The following is a 12,746-nucleotide window of genomic DNA, read 5'->3' as shown; positions in this document are numbered from 1 at the left end:
TGCACCACAGGAACCTCCCTTCCTTGTAATTTTTTCATTAACCTATTTTTCTAATCAACCTGTCCGGAGATGATGATATAGACCTCTAGAGCAGGTGGGACTTGAACCTGGGCTTCTGGTCCAGGGGTAGGAACATAACCACTGTGTCATTAGAGGGCTCCCTCCCTTCCATCCAATGTCCCCTACTTAATTACTTCCTCCTGAGGTCCCTGCTATTGCAGATACCAATCTTCGGCTAACTCAATTCACTCCACTTGATACAGCTGTAAGTGCAGGATACTGCAAAGGTTATGGACTCTGAATATCCTGGCAATAATATTGAAGACTACCATGCCCTTTGTCAGGTTACCTATAGCAGCTCCAAACCTAGAACACCATAACTCAAGTAATATCCTATCTGCAAAAAAAGTCAAATGACCTGTCCTAGTGGCCTAATGGATAAGGCACTGGCCTTCTCAGCCAGGGATTGTGGGTTCAAGTCCCGTCTAGGGTGAGTTGAATTCTGTCCTGAAACACTGTTTGGTCAGGGCGGCACAGTGGCAAGCACTGCTGCATCACACCGGTAGGGACCTGGGTTCAATTCCACCCTCCGGCGACTGTCTGTATGGAGTTTGCACATTCTTCCCATGTCTGCGTGGGTTTTCTCCCACAGTCCAAAGATGTGCAGGGTAGGTGGAATGGTAATGCTAATTTGTCCATAGAGTCCAGAGGTGTGTACGTTAGATGAATTGGCCATGGAAAATGCAGAGCTAGGGGAATGGATCTGGGTGGGACGACCTTCAGAGGGACTATGTGGACTTGTTGGCCTGTTTCAACACTGTAGGGTTTCTATGAAATTATACCTAATTATTGCTCCATCAACCTAATATAGGTAAGTTTGGTGAAATTGAAGTCAGTGGAAATTGGGATAACTGCTGGTTAAAATTATACTCAGCCAAATGGAAGGTTGTTGGTAACCTTTCCAGTCCAAGGAAATTGTTCTATTAGTGCCCGAGGCTCAACCATGTTTTGCTGCTTCGTTAATAACTTTCCTTACAGCATATGGTCAGAGGTAGAACATTTGTGGATAACTGCATACTGTTCAGTACCATTCACGATATCTTGGGTGCTGAAGCAGTACACAACAGTGTGCAGCAAGATCTGACAACGTTCAAGCTTGGGTTCCTACGTCCCTACATTTACAGGGTTAGAGGCTAGGAATTCTGCAGCAGTAGATTGTCTCCTGACTCCAGAACTTGTTCACCATCTACAAGGCACGGTCAGGTGCGTAATGAATACCCATTGCAAATAACACCGCAACATTTGATTAATAAATCGCATTTTTGTTTAAGTAATGGATAACTCCCCGGAGACATCTCCCATTACAATCCTTGCAATGATGTTTGAAGGGGTAAATTTCTATGTAAGTGCAGTCTCCCAGCTCTAAGGTCACATCAGCCTGGTTTACATTGGCGCGCCTGCGCATCGCTCCCAAGGGCTGTCGGCGCGCCTGCGCACAGAGTCCTCCGGTAGGTCCGTCATGGCGGTTTCTGTCCTCTGTCGCCTGTCGCTCGGGTCAAGCGGCAGGGCCGCGGCCCGCTCCGCTTCCAGGGTAAGGACTGAGCCGGTGGAGATGGGTGCACGCTAAGGAGCGGTCTTGGGCGGTGTACTGAGGGGAACGCTCCGTGTTTGTGGGCGGACGGGGAGATCGGGTCGGGCGGTGTCTGCCCTTTGCTCATTTTCCTCCCCCCCCCCCCCCCCCCCCCCCCCCCCTCCCCCACCCCCCCTCCCCCCTACTCTCCACCCCCTCCCCTTCCCCTCCCCTCCTCCTCTCCCCCCTCCCCCCCCCTCCCACTCTCCTCCCCTCCCCACAAGGGTCACTGGACCTGAAACGTTGACTTTGATTTCTCATCACAGATGCTGCCAGACCTGTTGAGAATTTCCAGAGTTTTCCAATTTCAGATTAAAATGTTATATTGCTAAGTGTCACTGTGAGGGAAAAACTATATCAGCTTTATTTTCTGTTTCTAGATTTTCGGTGGATCCTTAAATCCAGTTGGAAGTGAAATCCAGCAGCAACAACAAAGAAATCTCTCCCTTCATGAGTATCTGAGTATGGGTTTATTGAAAGATGCAGGCATAAGTATCCCAAAAGGACAAGTTGCCAGTTCAGCTGATGAAGCCTTCAAAGTTGCCAAAGCAATCGGTATGCAGATTGAGAATATTTGATGTGAAAATCAGCAATGTGTTAAAGATTTAGTTGTACTGCTAACTTCAAGAATTTTCGTGCTTTAAAAACAATTGATGTAGACTGCACAACTAGTATTGTGAGAAGTGGTTCCTACCATTTTGATAACCTAATACAGTTTGACTTCATTGTCCAGAACTTGAAAAACCCAATCTAAATAATTGCAGACTATTTTAGAATGTTCTGCTTTCCTGTTCTTCAGGTAGTGAAACCTACATCTTTGTCTGTTTTTAGATAGTAGGCCAACACCTGTAGCAGCACAGACCTGAAGAGCTGAATGGCCTTACGTCAATTTATGTTCACTGTTGATCACGAAAGTTCAATTATCATTGGGGCAAGCTAACAAAGGAGCTTTATTTTACGGTGTTAGAATTGTCCATCGAGATTTGCCTGTTTCATTATACATTTGTAATGATATCCATAACTTCACAGATGACAAAGTAAATATTAGCACAGCTTGACTTTGTATTGAGCCATTTGCACTTGAAGGTCCAATCCTTGAAACGCTGAGCTAATTGATTTCAGTCAGAAGGCGCACCTACAGTGCTATTAGGAAGGGAGTTCCCGAATGTTGATCTGTGACAGTCAAAGCACATGATATAATTCCAAATCAGGATGGTGACTGGCTTGGAGGGCAGCTTGCAGGTTGTAGTGTAGCCCTTGTCTTTCTAGATAATAGTGGGTATGAATTTGAAGGTGCTGTCGGAGGAACCTTGATGAGTTACTGCATTATGTTTTGTAACTAGTACTGATTTCTGCCACTGTTATCAGTGTGGTGGAGGGAGTGACTGATGGCATAAGTGACTGGGATATCAATCAAACAGACTGCTGTGTCATGGATGTATCAAACTTCTTGGGTGCTGTTGGAGCTTTACTCATCTAGGCAAATGGAGAGTATTCAGTTACAATCCTGATTTGTGCCTTGTGGACGAGCATTTGGAAAACTGGAAATGAGTTATTTACTGCAGAATTCCTAGCCTCTGATTTACTCTTGTACTCTTTATTTATTATCTGGTCCAGTTCAGTTTCTGGGCAATAGCCATCTTCAGGATGTTGAAAGTGAGAGAATTCATGAATGGTAATGCTATTGGAAGTCACGGGATGGTGGTTAGATTCTCTCTTGTTGGAGAAAGTCGTTGCTTGACAGTCGTGTACCACGTATGTTACTTACCACTTATTAAACTGATCTGGATGTTATCCAGGTATTGCTGAATATGGACACAGAATTTTTCAGTATCTGAGGACATGTGAATGGTGCTGCACAGTATGCAATCCTAGAAAATAGAAGCAGAACTAGGCCATTTGGCCCTTCTGTCTTTGGGCATCTCATCAGTGAACATTCATACTACTGAGCTTATGACAGAGGGGCAATCACTGATGAAACAGCTGAAGATGGTTGGGCCTAGGAGATGCTACTGTGAGATACTCCTGCAGTAATGGCCTAGGGCTGAGATGATTAATGCACGGTAACCCCAACGATCTTCCTTTGTGCCAGTTATGACTCCAACCAGTGGAGAATTTTTCCCAATTCCTAATTACTCCAGTTTTGTTGGAGTTCCTTGATGCCATAATTGGTCAAATGGTGTCATGAGCACTCCCTGTAACCTGAGTGAGGATGGTACAATGCACGCTGTAAAATGCGTAGGCAGTTAGCTGAGTGTGCAAGCATGCAGATCAGCAATGGAAAAAGGCTGTTTGGCCTACTGTTGCAGTTCGCTTTAATTTTTTCTATGACACCTGATGTTCATACCAAGCAAATTATTCTAAACATTTGCTCCTAAATGCGTATAATAGTTTTCCTAAGTATTAATATGATTTAAGGTACCAGTCGTCTTATAATTGAGCTGAGTTGGAGCTTTCTGGGAGGACAAGAGTTTGAGTCTTCACTGAGTAAAGCACTGGTATTATGCTGGTATGCCCATTGCATTAGTTTACAGCTGAATTGATCACTCGGCTGTGGTTCACGTAAAGTATGCAGAGATAGAGATGCACACGTGTTGTTCAACCTTGAATATAGAGAGGAAATCTTTGCAGTTCATACTTAAATAGAAAAACATTAACACAAAACCATTTTTGACTTGGGTATGGCAGGCATTATATTTGGCAGTTTAGTTTATTTCTTTGTAATATAATTGTAATTTAAATGTTGTTCCATTAATTAATGCTTGCAGTATTGAATATCAACAGTTTTATCCTGTGGAAACCGAATATCATTGACCTTGAATGTGGTGTTCCCCTCTCAGTCGGTTGTGCTTAAGTTGCATGTTGACTGGTCATTAATTTCAAGTATGAGCCTGACAAATAGTGGGAGGGATACTTCCTAGGGGAGGCATAGCTTAATTTGATTTCAGTTCTTTGTTGATTACATAAAATTATTTGTTAAACAAACCTTATTAAGATATATTTGTGTATAGATTAGATCCAGATAAGACAAAGGATGATGTGCAAAGCAGTTCACAGTGTCAATCATCTTTATTTTCAGTACTAAATAATAAATTAAAATAATCCTTCTCATTTGTATGGAAATAGGAGTTTCATGGCTCAGTTTGAAGGAGGGATGATGTGGAGTTCATCCAAAGTCTGTCCAATATTTTGTTCTCTCTCACATTGCACTGGACATTTTATTCAGTTATTTATCTTTTTACTGTTTGTGGGATCTTGCTGTGTATCTTACAACAAAAGTACATATTTGACTGCACAGTGTATTTGGATGTCCCAGGGCTGTGAAAGGTACTATATATGTAGTAGTTCTTTTTTCTTTCTGTATTTGTGTCATATTTGGTATGCATTACATTTAAAATGCCGTTCTCAGTTCTTTGATAGCCTCTTTTACATTAGCTTTGGATTGAATGAGCAACTTATCTCACATTTCAAATAAATCAGACATGTTTGTGCTCACAGAACTGACTGAATCATTTAAAATTTTGTCCCTATAGGGTCGAAGGATGTAGTAGTGAAAGCACAGGTTCTTGCTGGTGGTCGAGGCAAAGGAGAATTTGAAGGTGGGCTCAAGGGAGGAGTGAAAATCGTTTACTCGTAAGTTTATCTTCTCCTCTTTATTTGCTTTTCAGAGGTCAAACACCAACTTTCTTGGTAAAGTATTAACACTGTACCACCTCCCTCCATGGTTCCAGTAAGCATCTGATTATCACTTTAGGACTACAGTGCACAGTACTTTGCTACCAGTCTAGAGGGCAAAGTGACTTTCATCATAAACCTATTAGCTCCCTTTTTGAATCGATAAAAGATTCGTCACTGTACTTGCACTTGTCTGAGGTTTATAGTACAAAGACTAATTATTTAGGATAATGGCTTGATACTAAATTGACAAACATCAGATTTAATACCAAAGTTTATCTAAGAAAGCACAATAAAGAGTAATTATTCCAAGGAGATGTGTAAATATTGCTGCCCCTGAAGAAAGCCTGTGTTTACAATTGATGCCTAAATGTGCTTGAAAGCATGGGCTTCATTAGTACAACGGTCAGGAGCTCTGTTGTTAAACTAAATAAATTTCAAAGACTATTAATATTGATAGAGGAGACAATATAAACAGAAAATATTGAATGTGCTATGAAAGGATGTTGTGTTATTGATTAAAAGACTTCCAATCCTTCTGGGATTTTTTTTAGCACAATATAAAGTTGGTTTGTCTGCTTTCTGCCTGGTAGAAGACTTACTATACACAGTTTAAAAAATAGGCATGCAATAGTACGTTTAGAATTTCATGCCACTAAAATCAGTTAATGTTGGAATAGACCTATGAGAATCTTTCATCGTTTAAAAGGAGGAAGTGGGTGTTGTCATACAAAACAGGCCTTGCTAGATTAGTGAACTGATCATCATGGTAAAGTGATCAATCTCAGCATTACTAAAACCAAGTCTATGTATACGTGTTCTAAAGATGAGAAATGTCCTAGAAAGTAAAACATTTGCCTGAATCTCTCAATGTAGTTAAAATAAAATGTTTGCAGTATTACAATAAGTTTATTAAAATTGTTTCAAACTTGTTCTGCAAAAGATCATTCAGAAGTCACTCCAAAATATATGTTTGGAAAGGTTTAATCCAGTATAGTCCAGTGAAATTTTTGCAGCTAACCAATCTTAGGAGGCTGCTAAAATGTATTATATACAGTACATTAGAACCCTAATATCAAATAGCAATAATCTAATGATGCTTTTCCAGGAGAGTTTGCAGTGAATCATTGCACATAGAAATTCAAAACTATATGTAGGAAGTTAAGTTATTTGACTGTTTGGATATGAAAGATTATAAAAGTCAATATTCTCCTGCGGACTAGTGGCATCTTTATCATGGGGACATTTGAACAACACAAAGTGAGGAGGAAATCATGGAGTAAGTGACAAGTGCCAATAATTTTGATGTTCCATATTTTACTGAAACTTTTCAGCTGCTTTGCCATTATCTTCAAAAACAATTAAACAATAATTATCAGTTAAAAACAGAAAGAACTGCCGATGCTGTAAATCAGGAACAAAAATAGAAGTTACTGGAAAAGGTCAGCAGCTCTGGCCTCATCTGCAAAGAAAAATAAGAATGAACATTTCTGGTCCGGTGACCCTTCCTCAGAACTGATTAATCATCATAGCTTGGTCCCCATTGAAATTAATTGTGATTGCCATTTTCCTGCAGTTAAATCATTTTTCACATCATTACCATATAGACTTAAAATAATGGTGTAGTGTGTATGATTTTGTAAGATATTCACTGAATCAGATTATTTTAAAATGATCCTGGAAATAAGTTTGAATTTAAAAAGAAATTCCACTGAGGGTAGAAATAGTAGAGTTTGACATGATTTGGGACTGATGCATGCTTTGGAAAATGCATGTTGATATTCAAGTGCTTTATCTTGTGCCTGTCAGAATTCAGATGCATTTGAATTTTGAGCAAACTAACAACGATATAGCAACCAGTGCACTTCAGGCTTCCATCTAACATTGAGGACTGCACGCTGGTTTGACAGTTGTTTTTTCCCTCTAGCTATTAAAGGTAATGGGCAGAAAAATCAGAGTGCATTATTAATTTTGCCCATACACAGTTCGCTAGTCCTAATTTTGAGTTAGGTGAATATAACTAACTCTATGCTAAAGTGAAGTCTGGAGCTATAGTATTCTGGAATGCCATTGGAGTATGCATTTGTTACTGTTGCAGAGTTCACACAAAGTAAACCACTTTATAAGCCTTACAAAGTGGTATAATCCAACAAGATCTGGATGGAGGTATTTCTAAGAGATGAAAGGAAGATAGAAGAACACTAACAATAAGATTAAAAAGTGTTCTAAAGACGTTTAACAAACCAGTTCAAATGTATTTAATTCATTAAAACACATTAAACCTTATTAGCATAAATAAGTTACTTTTAAACTAAATGTGAATGTTGAAGAAGGTGTTGATTATCCTCTGGTAATTATCGTTGACTTGAATTAATATATCGGCTCCTATCTTCATAATATCTGGCTAATCCTTGAACCTTCTTAAGCAATCATCATTCCTTATAGACACCATCATGGAAGGCAGGACATTTCTTAACACTGTCTAAGGTGATGCGACATGTATTACAAACTTCTGATTCCTTCTCTGACCCAACAAGAGTTTCAGCTCAGAACAGGTCTGAGGCCTACGGTATAAGCAGCTAAGAACCTTCCTTCTGGAGCAAACTCACCTAATCCATAGATGGGTAGGAGAGCACCAGATTTGCAGACTTTTACTTTGAGACCAGGTACCTAGCAGTATTTAGATTTTTTAAATGAAGAAGACTGTTTTAATTATATAGGATTAATCAAATTACATACATTTGCATGGGGAAGCCTTAGAATTACTTCTTAAAGCATAAACTTAAGCTTTTTTTTTACACAATGTGTAAAATTGTTCAATTGTCCTATTGGCAAAATAGCCATAAAAAATGTAAATTTTGGAAATGTCTGGTAAATTTAATGCGGCTCGCTAATGGAAGGGTATCTACTTTCCTGTGAAGTCCATTTTTCAACAAATTCCCTTATGGATTTCTAAATACAGCAGTTTAAAAATGTTTTTGTATGCTTATCTGCCTGAGGAATGACAGTACTGGAGCAAAAGTACTTCAAATGTCAGGTATTTAATGTGAGCATAAAGCATTGTCTAATCAGGGGTTGAGTAGTTTGATATAGAATATAATTCTGTGATGACTCCTCCACTAAAATCAAACTGATTTAATTGCCTATTCACAGCGACGCTTTAGTTCAGTATGATTCAAGCCTCTGTTTTGCTTGGTACCATTACAATTTAAAAATAGTAATCATGGCTATCATCCCAATCCTTAATATTTCATAATATTATAGCAATATTGAATTATAATGGCACTAAAGCAGACCATTGAGCTTGTTGAGCCCCTGTCACTTTTGTTCCATGAACTCAAACTAATAATATGGCATTCTGCCAAATCCCACGTCTAATTTAAACCGTAAAGAGAAATCAGGCATAGCTCAAAATTTAAATAGTATCTCTTACTTTTGCAAAATATACCTTTAATTGGACATCCTCTGTATTTAATTTCATCCAGTCACAATATTTACCCACCAAAAGTTTAGCTTCCTGTTTCCAAGTTAGCTGGAAAGAGGACAATTTAGCTCCTTTCTCTTGTGGTGTTGAGAGTAAAATTAGTCAGTTAGATTAATGTTTCATTTTATGATCCAGTCATTCCTGAAAAGTGCATTTTTGTTAGCACAATGTTACAATGAGGGCAGGGGTAGTCACTATTTTGTTTTGATCTACATGGATTCATAAAACCAGGGTTTTTAGAAGTAGAAAAGTGTTTGATAACCTGCTAAATGTTTTTGAGGATATAACTATAGAGGGATATGGTGTGTGTGGGTACTTTGAAAGCTTTTGATAATTTCCCCCCATGAGCGGTTATTGTGCAGAATCAAAACACAGTGGATTGGTGGTAATATATATGCACGGATGGAGAACTGGTTACGGGCAGGAATAAATGGGTTGTTTTCAGACAGGAAACGGGGACAAATGGGGTACCACAGAAATCAGAGTCGGGCCCCCAGCTATTCACTATATCTATCAAAGAATTGGATAAGGAAATGAAATGTGATCTTTCCAAGTAAGTGTGAATTCATCTATTTCAGTCAAAAAAGAAGAATGGCTAGGTATCATTTAAATGGTGACAGATTGGGAAAGGTTGAGGTACAAAGGGACCTAGATATCCTTGTAAGTATTTTTAATCAACCAGTTTGGGCATGTTATGACATGTTTCCCTAGCAAGTGGGAATTGAGCCTCGATGTACTTGATCAAAGGTCCTGCTGCACCACAAGAGTCCCCTCTGGGTGTCCTTGTACACCAGTCATTGAAAGCAAGCATTAGGAAGGCAAGGAAGCCTTCCTGTGACTGTACAGGACCTTGGTGAGACCACACCTGGAGTTTTGTGTGCAGTTTGGTCTCTTTACCTAAGAAAAGGTGTACTTGCTGCAGAGGGAATCCAATGAAGGTTCACAAGTGGAGAGCATGGGAGTATGGTGCAGAGGATCATGGGATCCATTTGCAGAAGACACTGGTGAGAATTAGCCCACATAATATTTCGAGCAGATTCAGAATATGTAAGACTTGTTCTGACCAAAAATTCTCAAATGTTTCTGACAGGAACCACAGGAGTATTGTTCCAAGATGAGAATAGTAACAAATAAGATGATAGTACACAGTCTTGGCTGTATGCAGCATAAAATTGGCTTTGGCCTTGAGATTTCCTTTGTGTGGTTTAGTACCATGGCAACATTGCAGTTATGTGTTAAGGAGAAAGTGCGATTTGACTTGCGTTTAAGCTGAATTTGTTAACTCCCTGAAATGCACTTGGTGGCAGGATAGACTGAGCAAATGGCCTGTTGAAAAATGTCTCTGCTGAAATAATACTATGTGTTCTTTTGAGAAATGATGGTGGGTGGCATTTACATGCAGTAACCTTTTTTTAGTCTACTTCTTGTTCATGTTATTTAGTAAAGCGAGTGCTTGTTACCCAACAGGATGGTAGATGTTTGGAGCTCTCTTCCACAATCTTCCACAAACAGCAGTGAATGCAGGATCAGTTGTTAATTTTATATCTGAGATAGATGATCTTTTTCTTAAGAAAAGGTATTAAGGGATATGGCCAAAAGCAAGTATCGAGTTAGGCCACAAATCAACCATATTATCATCAAATCGTAGAACAGGCTCAAGGGGCTAAATGGCCTCCCCCTGTTCCTGTTTTCCTAACTTTCGTGTCACTGTACAATAACCTGCTATACAATGTATGTAAACTTTGTTAACAAGGTCAGCCAGGTTATAGAATAGAGTGTTAGTTCCCTGATTGGGGCTGTTAATCTAATCAGGGAGCCTTGGCTGACAGATATAAACAAGAGTAACAAAGGTTCTGTTCACTCTGACAGCTGGCTCTGAGGAAGCTGGATCAGTGTCAAGAACTTTCTACATGTAAATAAAAAAGGTGACTTGGTGACGGTACATCTGTGGAGGTATTTCAGTGGTGATGAGAGAAAAGCACGCTGCTGAAGAAATTCACTCACAGCAGTCATCTTTGATTTGGGGTAAACATTTCTGGCATCATAGTGTTATTTGAAAAGCTTGATTCATTCGATCCTGCCATCGAAGACTGGGCTCGGTATGTGGAAAGATTGCATTATTCATTCTGGGAAATTGACACTGGGGCAGATGAAAGGCATTGAGTAATTCTCTTGACAGCTTTTGGACGCGTAGCTTTTTCAGCTATTAGGAACTTAACTTTCCCTGAGCCGTTGTATACTAAAACCTTTCAAGAGTTGATGGATTTAGTTAGGGAATATTATCACCCTATGCCTCCTCTAATTCTGAGATGCTATTGGTTTTACTCAGCAATTCGAGAGCCAGGGGAATCCATATGAGGATTTTTGACGAGGTTAAGATGCCTGACAGAGGCATGTGACTTTGGTTTAGCCCTTAATGAGATGCTGAGAGGCTATTTGGTATGTGGGATTAATGATGTACCCATGTAAAAGCACCTAGCTGAAGCCCAACTGGACTTATCATTAGAAAATGTGGCAAGTGGAGCGAAGGAATTACAGGGTATTCCGATGGAAGTGGCCACCCTTGCCAGTCTGACTGAACTTGGGGAACACCACTGAAGTGAAGACGGTTCATAGCCTCAGATTCGTTGGGGATGCATAGAGCTCATTCATCAAACATGGAGATGACGATAGAAAAACTGCGCGCATCTTTTGCAATACGCAGACTCATGGAAGTGTTGGTCACAGGTAATGGGCCATGGTTTACCAGCAGGGAATTTGAGTATTTCGTAAAGTTAAAATGGTATTCGACATATAAGGACAGCTCCATACCATCCATCATCCAATGGTCTGCAGAAAGAGCAGTCCAAAATTTAAAGGAAGGCTTAAAGAAACAGCCTACAGTTTCATTAGATACCAAACTATCCCAGTTCCTATTTGATTATAAGACCACCTCTCATGCAGCTACAGGGATAGCTCCAGCAGACTTGATAATGGGGAGAAAACTCCACAGCAAGTTAAATCTGATTTCCCGGACCCGTCGGGGAAGGTGAAATGACATCAGGAACACCAATACCAGATGTGAGATTCCACGAAGTGAGAGAGACAGTTTGCAAGAGGCAACCTACTCTGCATTCCACACCGTCTGCATCAGAGGGAGAATTGGAGGAACCTGATTCAGTGCTACAACACCCCATGAGGAGTTACAAAAAACAAAGAACCAGCCTATATCCTTAGACTCAGGGAGAGGGATGTAGTGACAGTAACGAGGTCAGCCAGGTGGATCTGAGTATGAGTTCCCTGATTGGGGCTGTTAATCTGATCCAATGAGGGAGCCCCGTCTGACAGCTATAAAAAGGAGTGTCAGAGGTTCTGTTCACTCTGAGAGCTGGCTCTGTGACTATTGATGGGATATCGGCTTCTGTGGAGTGATTTCAACTTCCCTCTGTGATCAGAAAGTATTGTTCTTGACAAATCAGTGTCACTTTAGAGACATGGTGAACTTTCTCTGTTTGTACGCTGTCAAATGTGTAGTTTCAAATGCGTCCACAGTCAGAACTACTAGAATTGTCCTCATCAAGATCAACATAACAGCATATGTAATCCTATTCTCTGACAGCTTTTCAAAGACTTTGCCAAGACAGAAAGCGGAATCTTGGTGCATTCTAAAATTTGTGTTAGATAAAGACGGTATCTTCTTTATTTTCTTGTGTTTTTGATTGTGGATTGAAAGAGAGTATGACGGTTTTAAAAACCAAGGATGAGGAAAGGATCACCAAGCTTTTTAAAAGCAGGTTATCAACTCTCATGGTAAATGTTACTACACTTGTTTGCTCAACCAATAGAAGATATTTTGTTGCAGATAAGCTGGCATCAGGAAATGTCTACAAACTGAGAGTTAGCTGGCAATGAGTAACTGATTGGTCTGTGGAGTGATGACCAATTGTCGATGGAAAAAGCCTGCCTGCCAACAACTGG

General features: G+C 40.0%; 1 protein-coding gene across 1 annotated transcript in view; it reads left to right on the top strand.

The window, feature by feature from the left end:
* Positions 1-1,456: 1,456 nt before the first annotated feature.
* LOC109932200 (succinate--CoA ligase [ADP-forming] subunit beta, mitochondrial) overlaps positions 1,457-12,746 on the top strand; it is a 77,027-nt gene continuing 65,737 nt past the window's right edge. The window contains exons 1-3 of the mRNA XM_048605076.1: positions 1,457-1,591; positions 2,011-2,185; positions 5,164-5,263. Coding sequence (XP_048461033.1) covers positions 1,520-1,591; positions 2,011-2,185; positions 5,164-5,263 — 347 coding nt within the window. The 5' untranslated portion in view covers positions 1,457-1,519. The remainder of the gene's footprint in view (positions 1,592-2,010; positions 2,186-5,163; positions 5,264-12,746) is intronic.

This window comes from Rhincodon typus, chromosome 14, assembly GCF_021869965.1.
Source record: "Rhincodon typus isolate 14 chromosome 14, sRhiTyp1.1, whole genome shotgun sequence".
NCBI classification, from domain to species: Eukaryota; Metazoa; Chordata; class Chondrichthyes; order Orectolobiformes; family Rhincodontidae; genus Rhincodon; species Rhincodon typus.
The sequence above is the reverse complement of the archived record's forward strand: the minus strand, read 5'-3'. Positions and strand labels throughout refer to the sequence as shown.